The sequence below is a fragment of the Microtus ochrogaster genome, chromosome 15 (assembly GCF_000317375.1).
Source record: "Microtus ochrogaster isolate Prairie Vole_2 chromosome 15, MicOch1.0, whole genome shotgun sequence".
Taxonomy (NCBI): Eukaryota; Metazoa; Chordata; class Mammalia; order Rodentia; family Cricetidae; genus Microtus; species Microtus ochrogaster.
The window spans coordinates 22,233,537-22,254,705 of NC_022017.1; the positions used below are offsets into that span (position 1 = coordinate 22,233,537).

The following is a 21,169-nucleotide window of genomic DNA, read 5'->3' on the forward strand; positions in this document are numbered from 1 at the left end:
AAAAAAAAAAGAATATGCCCTTGTCCTCCGACTAGCGCCGTTTTTGCTAAGGGTCACCTGTATCTGTACTGCGCCAGCCATCAATTGGGTTATACTTTAGCAACTTTACCTATCTTCCCAAAACGCCAGGGGTTTTGTTTGAGACACGATCTAGCTGTGTAGCCCGGGCAAAGATTACAGGTCTGAGATATCACACGTGGCCCCAATATGCTTCCTTACATTTTCTGCCTGCTCCTCTTTATTTGAGAGGCAAACAGTTAAAAGTGTGTGAGGCCACCTGAAGTTGTTCTATGACTTTTAATATTTGTCACTCATTTTAAGAAGAGGACTTATGAATTATGGAAATTGCTTTTCCTGTTTTCTGAAATCTTTCTTGCTGTTTTCACATAATTTTTAGTGTTATGTCTTCAAGCTACTTTTCTTCTGGATCACCTAGTCTGGTACTATTTTGTGCATTTTGTTCATCTTAGTAACTGAAATTTTTATCTCTAAAGAATGAGGTTGTGTTTTGTTAAATTTATCTTTCATGTCCCTCAGTTAAGGTCTTCATGTCTTTTCTTACTTCCTTTCTTTTTGGAGCCAGGGTCTTACTAGGTAGCCCTATTGGCCTGGACCTCTCCTTGTAGACCTCTAATGCCCAGGCATTCACCTGCCTCTGCCTACTAAGTGTTGGGATTAAAGGCATGCACCACCATGCCTGACCCAGTGTCTTCTATTATCATGACTAATTAATAACTGTTCTAATGTCCTTGTATTCTAACTTTACAACCGGGTTATTTGGGGTAGAGGTTGGTTCCAATTAATTAAAATTTTCCATACTGGTTGCATTTTTAAGTCTGGTTTGCAGTGCTAGGTTTGAGCCCAGGGCTGTGCATAGGCTGGGCAAGGGCTCAACCACTGAGTTATATCCCTAGCCTGGGTTATTGTTTTAAAGCCAGATGCCAGACATAAATTGTCTACTTATTGAGTGCTAGATAATGTCATTTTATTTATTTGGATTTTTAAAAATATTTATTTATTATGGATACAATATTCTGTTTGCATATATGCCTGCTAGGACACCAGACCTTATTACAGATGGTTGTGAGCCACCATGTGGTTACTGGGAATCGAACTCGGGTCCTTTGGAAGAGCATGCAATGCTCTTAACCGCTGAGCCATCTCTCCAGCCCCTTATTTGGATTTTTGAGACAGGGTTTCTCTGTAGCTTTGGAGCTTGTCCTGGAACTCACACTGTAGACCAGGCTGGCCTCGAACTCACAGAGATCCGCCTGCCTCTGCTTCCCAAGTGCTGGGATTGAAGGCATGTGCAACCTCCACCCAGCACTTTTATATTCTTTTTGTTTGATTTTTAAAAAAACTTAAAGATTTATTTTATGTGTGTAAGTCCTTTGCTTCCATGTTTGTATGTGCAACATTTGAATGCCTGGTGTCTACGAAGGTGGAGAGTGGGAACAGAATCCCCTGAAACTGGAGTTCCAGGCACTTGTAAGCCACCATGTGGGTGCTGGAAATCAAATCTAGGTTCTTTACGAGAGCAACAAGTACTCTTAAGTGCTGAGCCATCTCTCAAGCACCTGATTTTTTTTTTTTAAGACAGGGTCTCAGGTAGCCCAGGCTGGCGTCAAACCCACTGTGGAACTGACAATGACCTCAGTCTCATTCCTCTGCTGGGATTCCCAGTCAATACCTTACTTTGGGATACAGATCAACAACTAGGGCTGTTTTTTTCAAGACAAGGTTTCTTTGTGTAACAGTCCTGGCTGTCCCGGAACTTGTTCTATATACAAGGTTGGCCTCAAATTTAGAGATCCGCCTGCCTCTGCCTCCCGAGAGCTGGGATTAAAGTGTGTGCTACCACTGCCAAGCACCTGGGATTTGAAGGCTTGCTCTCCTCCTGTGTCTGTGAACACAGTCCTGACTAAGGCTAGGCTTCTCTGGTTGTAGAACTGCGCCAATTCTGAAGGCATTTTTCTCACGAGCTAAGAGACTGACAGCGAGAACTCTAGGGACCCTTTTAGATGCCGGAATCTGCCTATCTCTCTGCTCTCTCCTCACTATTCTGCTTTGTCAATGTGATCCTTCAAGTTTTGTCTCCTCTACCTAAGAGTCTCTCCTGGATTTCTTCTTTCTGCTCTCTAAATGCTATGTTCTAAACAATGCTGCCCACCTCACTTGTTTCCCTTGCTTAGGAATAAGTCCTAACATGGCTAATAACCAATGTCTCAAACTACTGTTTTATATACTTTGTATGAGTGCTGTGGAGAGGGTACTGGGGATTGAACTTGGGCCTTGGGCATGCTAGGCTTCCCTTCCACTGAAGTTTTATCTCTAGCCCTTTTCTTTCTTCTTTTTATTTCTATATTTAAAAAATATTTTTTTTAAGTACACAAATGTTTTGCCTGCATGTTGTGTGTAGTGCACAAAGAGGCCAGAAGAGGGTGTCAGATTTGCTGGAACTGGAATTAAAGACAGTTGTGAGCTGCCACATAGTGTTGGGAGTCAAACCTGGGTCCTGGGGAAGATGCTCTTAACTTTTGAGTTATCTCTCCAGTCCCTATAATTCCACCATGGTTGACTAATGGAATGCCAAGATTTATTTACAACTTTGCTAGAAATAACATTCTGCACTTAAGAATGTAAGGCAGTCAGCAAACCCTCATCTAAATAGCAGTAGCTTCTCTTCCTTCATCCCATCCTACCATCTCCTACACAGACTTTTCTTGAGAATCACGCAAAGGAATGAACAAGGAGGAAGGGGATAAAAAACAGAGATTTGCAAATGAAAGCTCAATGAAGACTTCTAGTCTCAGATCAAAATAAACATCTAGAAGTAAATACATAGCTGACGATTTTTGAAAATTATTTATATTATGTATGAGTGCCCTTTCTGCATGTATGCCTTTATGGCAAAAAAGGACATCAGATCCCATTACAGATGGCTGTGAACTGCAATGTGGTTGCTGGGAACTGAACTCAGGAAGAGAAGCCAGTGCTCTTAACTGCTGAGTCATTGCTCCAGCTCCCAGATCATGATTTTAAGAAAATTTTAAAGAATTTATAATGATTTATTTAACTTTTATTTTATGCGCACTGGTGTGAAGGTATCAGATTGCACTGAAACTGGATTTACAGACAGTTGTGAGCTGCCCATGTGTGTGGTGGGAATTGAACCTGGGTCCTCTAGAAGAGCAGTCAGTGCTTTTAACCACCAAGCCATCTCTCCAGCCCCTGAGCTCATGATTATTTTTGTTTTTTTTTCTCTTTTCTTTTTTTGTTTTTCGAGACAGGGTTTCTCTGTGGCTTCGAAGCATGTCCTGGCACTAGTTCTTGTAGACCAGGCTGGCCTCGAACTCAGAGATCCTTCTGCCTCTGCCTCCCAAGTGCTGGGATTAAAGTCGTGCGCCACCATCGCCTGGCTCAGCTGGTGATTTTAATGAATAACCCTTTCTTATTTTGTTTATAGTGTTTTCCATGATTGAGTAAACATCCTGTAACCACCATCCTCATTCTCTCTCTCTCCCTGTGTGTGTGTGTGTGGTGTACATGAGTATATGTGCACATGCCATGGTTGACAGGATATAGGTCAGAGGACAGTTGTGTGTGTCATGTCTCACCTTACACCTTGAGACGGGGCCTGTTTTATTGTTCACTGCTGTGGACTCCAGGCTAGCTGGCCTGCAAACGTCTGGGAGTTTCCTGATGTAGGAATGCTGGGAGGACAGATGTGCTCTACTGAGGACCAACTTTATGTGGGTTCTAAGATTTGAACTCAAGTCCTCATGGTTGGTTGAGCAACAGATGCTTTACCCACTGATCCATCTCCCCAGCTATAAAACTACCACTTTTGCTTCTAAATAAACTATGTTTAATGCTCATCATGAATGTTGTGGTCAACTTTGCTGGAGAAGCTTACTTTTTGTTAACATTAGTCAGTGAGTCCTAAAGATACTCATAACTGGTCAAAGTCCTGAGAATTAACTGTTGAATGCCCAGTCACAAATGTGATATCTGAGCCTTCAAGGCTCAGACAGTGTCACAAAATCAGAGGCAGGAAGGATGTAAGAGAAAGGTAGGAAGCCACGTGGATCACTGCCTTCTGAATGTTGGGATTAAAGCTGTGGACCACCTAAAAGCATACAATTTTAAAATAAATCGGTACAATCACAGAAGCACCCATATCTTAATTTTACCTTGTTTAAATATCTTGGTCTTACATATAATTGTATACACAGTTAAACTAAATGTACCCTATGAATATTTTATTAAGATTTATTTTTTATTATATGTGTATGGATTTGTCTGCATCTATGTTAGTGCACCATGTGAATACAATACCCTTAAGGACTAGAAGAGGGCATCATATGCTCTGGAATTGGAGCTAAGGGCAGTTAGCTGCATGTGCCGGCTGAGAGTCAAACCTGGGTCCTCCTGAAGAGCAGCGAGTCCTCTTAACAAATGAGCCGTCTCTCCAGCCCCGCTCTGTGACAGTTTCACTACATATTCCTGGCTAACCTGGAACTCACTCTGTAGACCAGGCTGACCTTGAACTCACAAAGATCTCCCTGTCTCTGCCCGCCAAGTGCTAGGATTATACCCAGCTACCTTAGTTTTATTTTAACTGAAATCTTGGATTATTTGTGAATAATCTTCTAATACTCCAGTCAAGTGAGCACTGAATTCATATTATGTATTAAATCTATCAAAGTCATTAAAACACTACCTTGGTGATAGACTGCACATCACTTTTGATGTCCTGTGCAAGGCTCCAATTCCCTGTCACCTGGGGAGACTGTAAAATGATTTCTTCTGGAAATAATACTTTGAAACAAGAAAAAGTAAAAAAAAAGTATGAATGAAGACAACACAAACATTATGGCTGATTGTAAAACAGTTCATATTCTGAAACTCTGTTGAGGTTCCCCTTTCCTAGTTTTAGCATTAAATAGTATGGCATAGACTTTGCAACAAGCCATTACTTATCTCTGTGAGAACAAAGATGAATTATATTACCAGGATTAAATGCAGAGAGCAAAAAATACATTAAATAATTTTCAATTATTTAAGTATGCTTTTACATAGTTAAAATAGTAAAAAAAATAGTGGGGGGAGGAAACAAATTGCCCAATAGGAATTAAAAATACATGCTGTTATGTAATTTTAATTCTTACATATAACTGAAGAACTGATATCATTTTGCACAAAAATTCCATGAACTCTATAAGCATACTCTAGGGAAATTTATTACTACCAAGCTACAAAATGCTACCTTTTACACCCAAATGGATGACTTGTTCAAGTGCATAGTGACACCGTCTGCTTGTGGTCCTGCCAGAAGGAAAACATAAAATAATGAACCTTAAGTTTAGCATTTACAAATATTTGATTATATATAAATGTTACCACCTGAATGTTATTTCCAAACTCAAAAATTAAGATATAATTTTTATTTATGTGTTGTTGACTACAACTGCCTCTGTGACGGCTTTGGGAAGTGTGACCTTTACGAGATGATTAGGTCATGAAGTCAAACCATTTCTGTGTGAACAACATTTGTTACAAAATGAATTCAAACTCATTGTCCTGCTTTCTCTGCGTCTTTCACATGTTCTCTTCAGTGTACCGTTGCCATATTCTGGTGCAATGAGAAGGCCTCCCCAATGCTGCAGAGCCTTCAGAACTGTGAGACTAAATCTCTTGGTAAATTATCCATTCTTTGATGACTGCTATAGCAACAGAAAACAGACTAAACAACAAACTTTCAGCAATCACACCAACACAAATTTTACTAAAATCTTGTAGATAAAGACCATGTGGAGGCCAAGCGTTACAGGGTCATAAAGATGTGTTCCTGCCCTTATGTGACAGGAGAGTGAAGGGGCAACAACCAATTAGGAGTTTATACCAATGGTTAAGCCGAGACAACTGAGGGTTCAGGACAGTAGGTGCCATCCTTCTAGAAGAGTAAGAAAGATATTGATATTCCTATACCAAGAGAAAAACAGTTTTGCTGTAAGGTGTTTTTTTTTTTATTTGAAATTAGAAAAAAAAAAACAAAGAGAAAAACACAGGAAATCAAAACCCATTTTCAATAAATTAGGATTACTAATACTCAAAAGCATAAAAGAAGACACTATCTGTTCTACTAGGTAATCTGGCTCCAATCACAGAGCAGAGCTGACTCATGCCTCCTTAGAGACAGAGTCACAGAGCAGAGCTGACTCATGCCTCCTTAGAGACAAAGGACAGGTTCTTGAAGGCTCAGACGGTGGTGAGACACAACATAGGGACCTGGCCATTCCCAACTATTAGAGGGTGTAGGGTGGTTGCTAAAAGCCACTATCAGGATCCATTTCTGTGATGCATAACTAAGAGTTGTACACTCTGTGATATCTCTGTCAGATGCACTGAACCTATGTAAGCCCTGTTTTCCAATCTTTGCAAAATAATTGCTTGAGATACAATGAACTCCATATAAAAGGGATAAGAGCTGGGACAGAATCACCCCAGGACTTGACCAAAATGACTCTAACAAAGAGATAGAAAATAAGAAAAATTAAATAGATGCAGTATGTATGTATACTGCGGGACACAGGACAACACACACGGCTTCCAAAGGAGGGCAGAAATGAGAAAGAAGGGACCACAAAAACCAACTTCCCTAGGTATGAACTAGTGGTTCAAGAGGAAGATTTGCAAGATATCATTTGTTTATTTTAGCATCTTTGTACAAGATAAAGAGAATCTTGGGGCTGGAGATGGCTCAGCTGTTTAGAGTACTCTTTGCTATTGCAGAGGACCAGAGTTCAGATTCCAGCATCCCTGTTGGGCAGCTTACAACCTGTAACTCCAGCTCCAGGAAATCTGATGCTATCCTCTGTCCTTTGCATGCATTTGTGTGTGCGCACACACACACCGAGTGTCTTTTTAAAAAGAATCTATTATGTCTTCATTGGGGACTAACTGACCAGCATCTAAGCTAGAGGGGTAAATAACTCAGGGCAATATCTATCCAGAACCAAACACATGAGGTGTTAAAAAAAAAAAAAAGGCCGGTCTTCAATTTATGGTCTTCACTTATATGAGGAGCTGGAGAAAGAAAAGCAGACAGAGCCAAGAATAGATAGGAAAAAGGAAATAATACAAGATCAGAGCAAAATCTAATGTGACAGGGAACAGAAGAACAGTAAAGAATAGGATGCCAGTGAAGTCAGCAGTGAACTCTTTGACAAGGTTCTGGAGAGATGGCCCAGCAGTTAAGAGCAAGGACTGCTCTTGCAGAGGATCAAGGTTAGATTCCTAGCCCCCAGCATGGCAGCTAACAACCATCTGTAACTCCACACCTAGGGGATTTGATGCCCTCTTATGGCTTCTATGGGCACCAGGCATGCATATAAAGCACAGACATAAATGCAGGCAAGACACACATAAGATAACTAAAAGATCCCACATTTCTAGAGATACTGATGGGAGAGGAAAAAAAAATACAAAACCACTAACATCAGGAATTAGAAACGTGAAACCTCTATAGATGACACATACAGGAAAATTCTGTAAAGAATTGAAATGCAAATAAGATACCCTAGATAAAGTACAGAGTTCTTAAAATGTAGACTTCTAAAGCTTACAGGAACCTAATAACCTGGCCAGGAAGATGACTCAGTGGGTAAAGGGACTTACCACCTAAGTCTGATGATTTGAGTTTAATTCCCAAACTCAAGTAAAGGTGGAAGGAGAGAATGGACTCCATAGTTTTCCTCTACATGCACTATGGCATATGCACCCATATATATTATACACACTTACATGCATGAGTGCACACACGTACATATATAAACACACACACACTAAATAAAAAGAACCTAGCACTAAACCTAAATGATCCTTTTTCTGGTAGAATAATAGAATACACAGCTTAAAAGCTTCCCACAAAGAAAACTCTGTATCTAGAAGGCCTCAGAGGGGATTCTACCAAATATTTAAGGAAGAAATAATATTTATTCCATACAAAGTTTTCCAGAATATACAATGTGTTGTAGACAAATATATCTCATAAACATAAATATAAAAAATGAATAAAATTTTAACAAATCAGACCTAACAAACATAAAAGGAAATCATATTATGACCAAGTACCATTCATCTTAGGAGGCAAAGCTAAAATTATATTAGAAACCAAATTAAGAAAATTGATGAACCCAAAACAGAAAATCCCACATAATTTCAAAACATATAGAAAAGCATTTGATAAAATCACTATCTACTCTTTCTCTTTGTTTGAGACAAGTTCTCACTATGTAAAACTGGCTCTCTGGAGATCTCTGGAACTCAGAGATCTGTCTGCCTCTGTCTCTTGAGTGCTCAGTATCTCTTTTTGACTAAAAATTACCAGTAAACTAGGACTTTCTCTCCTCAACCTGCCAGAAGGACACGTCAAAGCCTTCCATGTCACCCTCAACTCTTGGCTGAGAGGAAATAATGAGACCAAGCAATTGGAAATTAAAGGTAATATTGTTTTTTTTTTTTCTGGTTTTTCGAGACAGGGTTTCTCTGTAGCAAAGGTAATATTGTTTACAACAGTACTAAGCTTTAAAAAACAGGGCCAGGAACTTTAATCCCAGCATCCAGGAGGCAGAGACAGGTGGATCTCTGTGAGTTAGAGCTGCGTGGTCTACATAGAAGAGTTTCAGCCTAGTCAAGGATTTATGAGACCCTGTTAGCCTGCCTCAAACACACTCACACGTGCCAGGTGGCAAGCACAGTAGTACACACCTTTAATCATGCACTCAGGAGACAGTCTATCTCAGACGTGTCTGTCTCTGAATACAAGGACAACCCAGTCTAGACAGTCAGGACTATGCAGAGAAACCCTATCTCAAAAAAAAAAAAAAACCCAAACAAACAAACAAAAAGGGGACAAACTTGCCAAAAAATAATGTAAAACTACAAACTGAGAAGTACATATTGCTAAAAGGAAACTAAAGACTATGTGAATGAAGGACAGACTGACGCTTTCAAGGACTAGATGACAATACCCTAACAGCATATGATTGGTTAGGAGGGGCTAGACCCTCTGGGAAGGTCTAGCCCACTGTTCTGCTCCCTGTTTTGGCATCAGATGTAACTGAGGGTGCAGCGAAACCAAAATGGACTTTTCCATGGGCGGGAAGAGGTTTATTGTAAATATAAAACTGCTGGTTTTAGCCGGGTGGTGGTGGCGCACGCCTTTAATCCCAGCACTCGGGAGGCAGAGGCAGGCGGATCTCTGTGAGTTCGAGGCCAGCCTGGTCTACAAAGGGAGTTCCAGGACAGGCTCCAAAGCCACAGAGAAACCCTGTCTCGAAAAACCAAAAAAAAAAAACAAAAAAAACAAAAAAAAAACTGCTGGTTTTATGTTTATTTTCGGTGGTGAAGAGACAAGGGCCAGAGGCACTTGGAGGAGTCCAAAGATGCCATGGCTCTCTCTCAGGGACAGAGAGTAGCGGGAGGCTAGTGTGGGGGCTGGCAGGTCGGAAGACAGAAGAGCTTAGAGGCTCTGATCTATACCACAGTTTTATGACAATAAAGAACCACATGCCCCATTTGCCAGTGGCAAGGGAGGTAAGGGAAACAGCTCTTCCTGGCAGGCAGAGATCACAGGCTTCAGAAGATCTCTGACTGCAGACTTTTTCTCTCCACCAGTAATCCTTCTATTTTCCCTCTCAGCATCTAGCCTGAGCTGGCCCGATTGTCGCTTTGGGCCACAGTCAGTGCTGTTGCCTTTTGGGAAGTTTGGGACCTAATACACAGATCACTCACAAAGCACAGGAAGGCTAATAAGCCATTTCTTCTTGCATGCTCATGGAGACTTGAACTGATTCACTCAAGGATAGCCCTGGGAGGATGAAAAAATATTTTTATTAAACTTACTAAAACCTACCTATTATATGTGAACTCCACATCCATAGGTTCAAAGTTATACATTTGTTCAAATCCTGGATTAAGTTTAAGAGTTACATCTTCTTCATGAATCTAAAAAAACAAGCGAGTGATAAACAAGGGAGCGTTTCAACTTCTACACACTAGACTGGACTTCCAGGGACAATCCTGCATCTATATCTGGCAATACATCATAAAAATATCATTTTATAGATGTGAACCAAAATTTGGTATCTTAAGTACCTGCAAAATTAACTGAAAGTGAGTAAATCATTCTTTTTTTAATTGAGAAAAGGAAAAAAAAAGTATCCGCCTCCTCCCAGCCTCCCATTTCCCTCCCCCTCCTCCCACCCTTCTCCCCCTCCCCCAAGTTCCTCTCCCCCTCCCTCTCCAGTCCATAGAGTGGACCTTGGACTTTCCACAGGGCAGGAAACCCTGAGTAAATCATTCTTAAACTACACAAATGGGCAATATTTCCATTCACATCAGCAACATTTAACCAGTCTCTCCCTGTGCCAAGTACACCTACAATATGGTGCCTCGGACTCAAAGGAGATCAACCTGCGAACAACTCCAAGTCATCAGGGTGGTCCTGCAGAGATAAAGCCTCCACAGAAGGATCACTTGGGACTTTCCCTTTCTGGTAGTACAGGGGATAAATATAGCTGGATCCTGCATAAAATAAGACCTCAAACTTTCTCCTGAAAGGCAAGAAAGGAAACCTCGGGTACACTCGGGGGCAAAGGAACACAAACATCCTCAGGTGGAAGCAGGGCTGAGGCTGTGGCTTTCCGAGGCCCAGGCCTGACACTATGCAAGGTCAGAAGCCACCATGAGAATCCAGACCCTGAGACTGTGGGCAGGAAGTGACACAATAAACACGGGGACAGCCAGTCAGAGTTCTTCCATTCTCAGAAGACGCTGCCACGGCCCTTTCCCTGGAAAGCCACCCAGCAGAGGCTTCTGAGTGACCCAGAGATTACAAAACATGAAAGGGAGTCTACAACTAAGGTCAGTAAGCATACTAAAACCAAACTACTAAGAATGAGGGACCGTGATCCTCACCAGCTTAGGATCCTGTAGACTGATCTTACCTTCTATCTGAAAAGCTGCAAATGAAATAAGAAGATATAAAAGGAAGAAATGGGAAGAGATAAAAGGAAGCACAAGGCAACTTAAACATTAGAACAGAGTATTGAAGACAGAGGAAGGAGGGGCCCTGCAAGCCCTAGCTCCTTCCACGCCAATCTGACACAGCCAGTCATCTGAGAAGAGGAGACCTTGACTAAGAGCGTCTCAGGTTGGCCTGCAGGAAGTCTGTGGGTCATTTTCTTGATTAATGATCCACCCAGGAAGGCCAATCCACTGAAGGTGGTGCCACCCCTGAGTAGGTTGCCTGGGGGATATGTCAGACTGAGCATCCCATGAGAAGTCAATAAGCAGCATTTCTCCATGGCTTCTGCTGCTTTGAAGTCATGCTTTGGCTTCCTCTGATGATAAACTGTAAGCTGTAAACCAAAACCATTTCTTTCTCTAGTTTTTGGTTGTGTGTGTGTGTGTGTGTTTAAAAGATTTATTATACACTGTTTGCCTACATACCAGAAGAGGGCATCAGATCTCATTATAGATGGTTATGAGTCACCATGTGGTTGCCAGGAATTGAACTCAGGACCTTTGGAAGAGCAGTCAATGCTCTTAACCTCTGAGCTACTTCTCCAGCCCTGGTTTTGATGTTTTATCACAACAAAAACCTAATTAAGACATCTAGCACATGGCTAGGCAGGAAGATCCTCCTCTGTGTCAGCTCGAAGTGGGTAGCTCTCAGTAAAGGCTCAGCACTGTGTTGTCTTTCCCCAAACTCTCCTCACAGGGCACAACTTTTCAAGACCAAGAGACCTATGGTGGACTATACCTGCTGGTTGAAAAATGGCAAATTTGACTTCAGCATGGTGTGTTTCAGATGTGGCTTCTCTACCACCATTTGGGCCTTTTGGATGCCTTCTGTATCAGCTTGTTCATCTTATCCTATCCTATTCTATCCCATGTTCTGACCAGAAAACTGATGGCAGAACCAAGGGAAGTCATGCCGAGAATGAAGCATGCATTTGCTGAGCAAGCACCTGACTTTACTGTGCTCTAAGCATCCTTCTGATCGCCTCAGCACCATACTTACCTAGTGCAGCCTTCTGAGGCTCCTACCCACTGGCTCTTCTACATCATGCCCACAGTGTCCAAAGCTGATTCAATGCAAACATGGCTTACAAGTAGTTTTATATAGTTGAAAATTACACTTTCTTACACAGAAGGTCCCTTTCCACAAATAAATCTACTCAAAGATCACTTACTGTGTCTTTAAGATTCCAACAATACAGACAAAGCCACTGGAGTACTCTGTGAGAGTGGGTGAGTCAGTCTGACCTTCACTCTTTGGGGAGTGTCCTCTTACCTCCATGACATAGCCGATATATTCAATGACATGCCCATTGTATTCTTGAGATTTTAAAATCAGTTTGTCACCTAGGTAAAAAATATATTACTATGAGTTAAACACAAAATCATAAATTTCCCATTTCACTCTGAAATCAAGTCTTAATGAAGCATAATTAAAATATAAAATTTCTAGTATTTGTTGCTTAAAGATAGATAATGTGTAACAAAGAAACATGTATAGCATACACATTAGATCATTTCCTTTTAAGTAAATGTTACTTCATGAACAGAAATGGGATAATCCAAGTACGTGGCCTGTTAAAACGACTTTCCCCTGGCCCCAGGTAACCCATACTGAGATCTACCTGCATAGAGAGAAGGTCTGCTCTCGGCAAGCCCGGGGACCTCCAGAACCAGCAGATCTCCCTTCCTCTTCAGGACAACGCCACTCATGTTATACTCTTTCAGTTCTATTTCTGCATGGATCTCCTCCAGCCACAGCAGAGTGGAGAACTTCTCCTTGTAGTTTGACATGTTCAAAAGCTGGAAAAAAAAAGAATTACCCAGTGTGAGCACATCCTGCATCTATGTCTAGGGAATAAGCACCCTTAGAGTTCAGATGTCTAAACTGCTTACATCCAAGACATCTACTCCAGACAGGATGATCAGGGTTAGAGGTTATGAACCGGTCAGCACACTGGTTCCTCACTGGCCAAAGCCACTACCCACTACCACAGTCTGGGCTCTCAGCCAACTCTGTTGTCCCTAATCTGTCAGGTCTCTGAGCTGATTCTGGAAAGGGCAGTGTAACTTCATGGATGTTTGTGAAAGAGGACAGGCTCTCCATTGGCCTAGAAATAGTGTCAAGGGTCATTTTCCTTCCCATCTGAAATAACTGTAAAAATATCTAGATGAAATGGTAAGTTCTTAGAAAAATAAAAGCTACAAGGACTATACCACAAAGAAACAATGCAATCAGAATATAACTGTAACTACTCAGGAAATGGAATCAGAAACCAAAAACTTTTTTAACAAAGGAAATCCCTGGACCTGGTGGTTTCATGAGTGAATTCTAAAAAACATTCTTAAAAATGGGCAGAAATCCTCTTCAAACTTTTCCAGAAGCCCAAGGGAATACTTTATAATTCATTCTAAGAGGTCAGCATTTCTCTGATATTAAAGTCAGAAAAGGACATTCATTCTAAAGAAAGAAAAAGCATGTTGTACACACTTATAATTCCATCACTCAGGAAATGGAGACAGGAGAATTGTAGTTTGAGGCTGGCCTGGGCTGCATAGAGTGAGTGATATGAGGGGATGGGCAGGAAGAAGATGAAGGCAAGAGGAAGAAGGGAAAAGAGAGGTAAAAGAAGGGGGTAAAGGGAGGGAAAGAGAAGGTGGAGAGAAGGGTAGGAGAGAAGACTGTACTTCACTTGGCTACCCAGCAGGCTAAAGAAAGAGGATCATTTTAGCTCATGAGTTTGAGGCTATCATGGGTAACATAAGTAGATTGTATCTCAAAACAAAACAAACAGAACTTACCTAACCATACCTCCCGCTCCAATATAGACCAGTATCTCTTATGAATATTGATACAAGGATTGTCACAAAATGCTAGCAAACAATGCTATAATATATTAAAAGGATTATATACTATGGCCAAGGGGTCTTATTCTTAGGAGGTAGGAATAAGTCAACCCATGAAAATTAACAAATACAGCAAAGTGTTTAACAGAATGGAGAAAAGCACATGATCATCCAGATACAGAAAAAGTATCTGACCAAGTACACCATCTTCTGTATCGGCGTGAATAAATGCAGGCAAATATTAAAGAATATATACAATTTTAATGATTAAATAAAACTTACAGAACCAAAGTTCCCGCGCAGCACAGGAGGTAGGAAAGAAAAAGAGAGTGCAGCCTCCGTGGTGCTCAATTTATAAGTCAACAACCGCCCCAGGCAAACCCGCCCTAAAGGGGCTGGCTTAACCCTACAATCTTCTCATGACAAAGTATGACAATAAAAGTCATACGTACAGGCGGATTTCTGTGAGTTCGAGGCCAGCCTGGTCTACAGGAGCTAGTTCCAGGACAGGAACCAAAAAGCTACAGAGAAACCCTGTCTCAAAAATCCAAAAAAAAAAAAATTAAAAAATTAAAAAAAAAGTCATACGTAGTGATGAAAAACTGAAAACCATTCCCCTAAGATGCCCATTCTCATCACTTCTACTTATTTCTAGAGGTCTCGACTATAGCAATTAGTTACATAAATGAACTCAGGGTGGGAGCTCTACGCAGAAACTAGCAGAGAAATGCAGCTTACTTGTTTGTTCCCCTGTCTTGCTCAGCTACCGTTCTTATACAGCTCAGGCCTACCAGCCTAGGGCTAGCAGGCAAGGCTGGGTCTTTCTACATCAATTAGCAATAAAGAAAATGCTTCATGGGCTGGAGAGATGGTTCAGAGGCTAAGAAAACTGGTTGCTTTTCCAGAGGACCCGGGTTCAATTCTCAGCATCTACATTGCAGCTCACATCTGTTAACTTCAGTCCCTGAAGATTCAATACATTCTTTTGGCCCCTGCTGACAATGCACACAGACTATGCACAGACATAGATGCAGACAAAACACCCATATACATTAAATAAATAAGTTAAAAAAGAAAAACAAATGCCCACAAGTCAATCTGATGGAAGCAGCTCTTCCCACGTAGTCACATCACATTAGTATCTGAAGCCAACTATGACAGTAAGCACTGTGAGTATAAAATCATCAGTGCTGGGAAAGCTCTTCATACACACACTAAAATGTCAGAACTATGTTTAAGGCACTTCAGGAACAGTTAGAAATTCTATTCTAATGCCCAGTCAAACTTCACTTAACTTTGTGTGTATGCATCCATGCACATGTGTATATGTAGGTATACTTACCTGTGTTGGGTACATGTAGTGTTCAGAGACTGATGTCAGAATGTCTTTAGTTACTTCTGCATCTTATTACTCTTTTAGGTATTATTATTATTATTATTATTATTTATTTGTTTTATTTATTTAATGAGACAGGGTTTCTCTGAATAACAGCCCAGGCTGTACAGGAACTCACTCTGCAGACCAGGATGACCTCGAATTCAGAGATCCGCCTGTCTCTGCCTTCCAAGTGCTGGGATTAAAGGTGCACATCACCACTGACCATCTTATTCATTATTTTTATGTACAAATGTTTACCTATACCACATTCTTGCAATGCCCACAGAGGCCAAAGAGGGCATCAGAGACATCTACAACTGGTGTTACAAAAAGCCGTGAGTCCCATACAGGTGCTGGGAACCAAACCCAGGTCCTTTGCAACAGGAACAAGTGCTACTACTAACTCCCAGGGCATCTCTCCAGCCCCTTTCATCTTATTTTTTGAGGCAGATTCACTCACTGAACCTGTAGCTCACCATTTTGGCTAGATTGACTGGCCTCTGAATTCCCTTCTCTGCCCTGACTTATTTGTGTTTTAAACTGGATGATGGAAAAATTAACTCAGATCCTCATGGTTGCACAGCAAATGCTTTACTCAGCAAGTCCTCATTTTTAAGTGAAAGTAATCAACTCAAATAGCAAGTTTTAAAAGCAAATGCATTCTGACATAATACAATCCAAAGATACTAATTTAATACATATTTGCTAAAAACTATGGTAAAAAGGTGCTAAAAAGACTTTGCTTCCCATAATTAAAACATTGTTTGTTTCTTTTCTTTTCCCCCCTTTTTTTTTCAAGACAGGGTTTCTCAATGTAGCCTCAGCTGTCCTGGAACTCACTCTGTAGACCAGGCTGGCCATGAACTCACAGAGATACACTTGCCCTCTGCCTCCCTGGGTGCTGGGATTAAAGGTGTGCGCCACCACCGCCCAGCTAACTATTATGTTTCTTAAGAGCAGAAAACTTTATCTGTACAGTAAAAAAACATTGTCATTCATAACATGTGATAGCCTCAAACCTTCCGTTACACTTTCAGCTTCACTCAAAGTTTCAGGCATCGCCCTCTGAAGGTTTCTCACAGGGAATGTACCGCTTGCTGCTACAAATGCTTAGCTTTCCAAGATTCCATCTGAAATCTAGGTAGAAGCCTGTGAAAAGCTCAAGTTCTGCTTGTATAGACCCCTCCCCCAGTCCATACATTCCCAAGTGGATGCTCCTCAAACTATTAGAAGCTGTATAGCAAGTACTTCCTGGGACAGAGTAGACTTCCCATCCAATGCCAGACCTTAATTTTCTAGACTTCTCTGCAGCTTCTGAACTCTAAGAGGTGGTCTTCCACCTTCCCTGCAAGCAGTGCACAACTCTTTCCCTGCCTGCTCTCCTGGGAAGAACATTTCCACAAAGGGACAACGCAGAGCACAAGGGAATGTTGAGGGGTTGATGGCATTTCCACCCACAGTCACTCATGTCTGTGCCTCGCTGCTGAACTTCCTGAGTTGGTGCATATCTAAGTCTTTCTACAGACTCGATTCTCAGTGCTCCTTCACCAAGCACCAGTGCTGTCCAACCATCTTTAGTGTCCTGAGACTCTCCGTAAGGAAAGTGTGGGAAGTTTCCCATCACTGGCACAGTAGACCAAGGTAGACCATAGTAGACCAGCTGGCAGAGTAGAAGGCTGGCTTGGATCTCCCATTCCCACTCCTCTTCCTGAGAACTCTTGAACACCAGGTCACACGTGAAGGTGTCATCCTGAAATTCCTAGTTACCTATGGTGTAAATTACTGACAGGAGATCTGAATCCAACGACTCACCCTACTTTTTTGGAATGGTGCCTTAGTGGTAACATCCCACAGCTTTCAGATGTATTCCTACCTCTGCAAGAAGCGGCTGGAAAGTCAGGATGTCAATTTTCTGTTCCACACATTTTTTTAGTCTATCTGGTATTGGATACTGTGGAAGAAAACTTGGAAGTTGTCGCCTTGAATTCCTTAAAAGAAAAAAAATGTTAAATCAAAAACAATTATATTATGTGTGTATAGTGTGTGTGTGCATACACATGTACAGAGGCCAGAGGACAACTGTAGATGTTGGTCATCAGGTCTATCATCCTTGACTTTTTTTCTTTCTTTCTTTTTATTTTTTTATTATTTTAAAGATATATTTATTTATTATATATACAACTTTCTGCCTCCATGTATACCCACACACCAGAGGAGGGCGCCAGATCTCATTACAGATGGTTTGGAGCCACCATGTGGTTGCTGGGAATTGAACTCACGACCTCTGGAAGAGCAGACAGTGCTCTTAGCCACTGAGCCATCTCTCCAGCCCTCATTCTTGACTTTTAAACATGGTCTCTGGTTGGCCTAGGATTACCTGATTAGGTGAGGCCAGCCAGCGAGCCCCCAGAAGCTGCCTGTCCACCTCCCCAGGGGTGGGACTACAACATGGAGTACCATAGTGACTTGCTTTTTTTTATGGGTCTGGAGACTGAACTCAGTTTCTCATGGCTACACAGCAAGTACTGACTGAACTATACATGTAATTCTCAGTCCAGACTTTTATGTTTATGAGTATCTCTTATCTGTAGTGTATGGGTCCAGAGATGTTGCACATTTTCTAGATTTTTGTCTCCCTAGGTCTCACATTTATTTGCTAGGCACTTTACAACTGAGCTATACTTCTACCCCATTATTTTTTACTCTGCAATATTTATAGAGATTTTATCAGTCATAGAATTTCTAAAATGTAACAAAATCTGAAATTTATAGGTCATGTCAACATTCAGACATTTTCAGATTTCAGAAGACTTTGGGTTTTGGGTTAAAAATGTTCAACCAGTATGAGGCATACCCTGTCCTGTTTCAGAAGGCTAGAGTTCATGGAAACACCTGACGTCACACTGGGTTCACAGTGTGTCCCCATACAAGCTCTAGTCTGGCACTCCAGTCTGCAGCAGAAGCCAGGCAGAGCTGTGCAAGCTGGGGGAACCAGACTGGAAAAGTCCCAGGGGCCTGCTCAAACCATGAAGCTCGAAGACAATGCGTTTAATTTCCTCAGTAGCTAAGCTCTTCTTACTGCACTTTCAGTGAGGACATGAGTACCAGAAATGACACTGATACATCACTAGGAAGAAGATATGCGGAGGGACGGAGAGACGGCTCCATTGTGAAGAGCACTGTCTGCTCTTCCAGAGGACCCAGGCTCAATTTCCAGCCTCTACATGGCAGCTCACAATTGTCTGTAACTCCAGTTCCAGGGGACCTGACACCCTAACACAGACATAAATTCAAGCAAAACACCAATGCACATAAAATAAAAATAAATTATTAAAAAAAGAAAGTGAATTTCCAAAATAAGAAAGGGACAGAGGGAGGGAGGGAGGGAGGGAGAGAGGGAGGGAGGGAAGAAGGGAGGGTGACAGAGACCACACTTGGTAAAAGCTGCCCTGTGTGGAATCTGCTTCAACTGTTTTGCTGGTTCTTGGTGCCACGTTTCTCTGGAGAAATTTAATCTTCTGCCTTCGTCTAGTTAGCTACATTCAAATTCACAGCAATTTCGTATACAGTAAGGCAAAAACAGAGTAACAGAAAAGACAGAAAACATGGGAAGAAGTGAGGGGTGATAATGAGGACAGGACAGGGTCTCAGTCCCAGGACTCCTTCAACTCTGATGCAGTTTGTCCAAGTGGAGGGAGCAAAGGTGAGCTCTCCCGCTCTCAGCTTCATCGTCACTTCCTGTACAGAGGGTTCCTTCAAGAACTCTGCAGGAGGTCTGATTGTGAGACTCTGGGTAAAAATGCTGCAGTCTACTACAGGGCACCCAACAGTACTGAAAGCTGCTGCTGCTGTTGCAACTCAGGACTGTGCTCACCTCTGCAGCTGCAGGATACTCAGGCAAATGGACATCTGGAAAGCAGGCCACCTAGTAACCGCTAATAACTAGCTGCAAAAAGTACTGAGATATGGAGGGACTAAGACAATTAGCACACCTGTACACAAGCTGCTCTGTGAGTTTGAGACCAGCCTGGTTTACATAGTAACTTCTATGGTAGCCAGAGTTACACAGTGAGACCCTGTCTCAAAGACAAAAACAAACACAAAAGAGTTCTGCTCACATAGAACAATGGAGTAGAAGGGAGAAGCCAGAAATGAACTCATACAGCTACAACCATGGGTTTTCAACAATGATATAAAAAACAGTGGAGAAACGACAGTCCCTGATAAATCATATAAGTGAAGAATGAAACAGATCTCCACCTCCTGTTTTCTAAAAATCACTTCAAAATGGATCAAGACCCTGTGGTAATTTATAACCTCAGAGGGAGCAGCACTATTAGGAGATGTGGCTTTGTTGGAGGAAGTGTGTCACTGGAGGTGGGCTTTGAGATTTCTTATGCTCAGGGTACCACTCTGTATGTCAGTTGACTTCTACTGTCTGCAAAATGTAGGACTCTCAGCTCCAGCACCATGTCTGCCTGCACATCGTTACGCTATCTGTCATGATGATAATGACTGAACCTCTACAACTGTAAGAAAGTCAATTAAATGGTTTTTTTTTTAATAAGAGTTGTAAGAACCACAACTCTGAAACTGCATTTCAAGACTTAGGCTCTGGCAAGGTTTCCTGTGCCTGTGACAACCACACCCAGAAAACAGCAGCAATGCTGGACAGAACTACATGGAATTCAAAGGGAAGGAGCAGCCTGTAAAGTTCTACCAACTGACAAGGAATTAAAATCTAGGATCTATTACAAAACCTCAAATACCAGCCATAAAAATAACAACAAAACAAAAACCCAAACCATCCAGCCAATATTTGGGCAAATGAATTAGACAGTTCTCAAAAGAAATCCAAATGGCTAATGAACATGAAAAATGCTACCTAAATTGGCTACAGACTCAGCAGAGGATGGACGGAGCCAGTGAGATGTGGGCCTGCACCGCTGCGGGACTGTGAGGTGGAACCACCACCAAGGAGGTCAGTGCAGAGGTTCCTCACAAACTGACGCCAGAACCACCACAGATTAACTCCCAGGTCAGTGTCTGAGGATTCCAAAAGAGCACAGCACAGGCACCTTTACATTCATGTTTATTTGCTTCACTGTCCTCAACAGCTAAGATATCGGATCAGCCATTTATCCAGCAGCAGCTGAAGGCAGAGTGTGATACATTCATACAAGAATTTTATTCAGGCATAAAAAAGGAAAACAGTTATGTGCTGAAACTGGATGAACTGGAGACCACCATCTTAAGAAAAAAAGAAAGGGGGGGAGGGAGGAAGGGAAAGAGTGAGCGAGCGAGCAAGCAAGTAAAGCAGCTTAAAAAAGGGTCAAAATTTCTCTCCTGTAATTTCCTCTCCTATGTGAAGACACATCTGTGAAGACATACCCCGCGTGAAGTGGAAGGGAGATTGTGTGGGAAGGGGCTAACGGGAGAAGGAAAGAAACAGACGTGTGGAAGCAGAGGCAGGCTACTGGAGGAGAGGGATAAAGATGGAGGAGAGGCAGGCAGGTGTTATCAAGGTACAATTATCTATATGTCTAAACATATCACGAAGAAACCCATTATTTTGTACACATATTTCAAAAAACTAAAGACAGATGGGTGTGGTAGCCCACACCTTTAATCCCAGCACTCAGGGAGGCAGACGCAGGTGGATCTCTGAGTTTGAGGCCAGTCTGGTCTACAGAGTGAGTTCCAGGACAGCCAGGATTGTTTCACAGAGAAACCCTGTCTCAAAAAAACAAGCAATAACAATAAAAATTTAAAATATTTTTATATTTTAAAAATATAAAAATGCAATACATGTAGCTACCCAAGAGGAGCATGACTAACCCTGGGAGACAGCGGCTG

At 41.8% G+C, this 21,169-nt stretch overlaps 1 protein-coding gene across 1 annotated transcript in view; it reads right to left on the minus strand.

Annotated features, from left to right (window-relative positions):
- Positions 1 to 21,169, minus strand: part of Mov10l1 (Mov10 like RISC complex RNA helicase 1) — an 82,837-nt gene that overhangs the window by 44,276 nt on the left and 17,392 nt on the right. The window contains exons 9-14 of the mRNA XM_013348818.2: positions 17,187 to 17,301; positions 12,714 to 12,891; positions 12,365 to 12,435; positions 9,920 to 10,011; positions 5,270 to 5,328; positions 4,724 to 4,821 (exon numbers count right to left, since the gene is read on the minus strand). Coding sequence (XP_013204272.1) covers positions 4,724 to 4,821; positions 5,270 to 5,328; positions 9,920 to 10,011; positions 12,365 to 12,435; positions 12,714 to 12,891; positions 17,187 to 17,301 — 613 coding nt within the window. The remainder of the gene's footprint in view (positions 1 to 4,723; positions 4,822 to 5,269; positions 5,329 to 9,919; positions 10,012 to 12,364; positions 12,436 to 12,713; positions 12,892 to 17,186; positions 17,302 to 21,169) is intronic.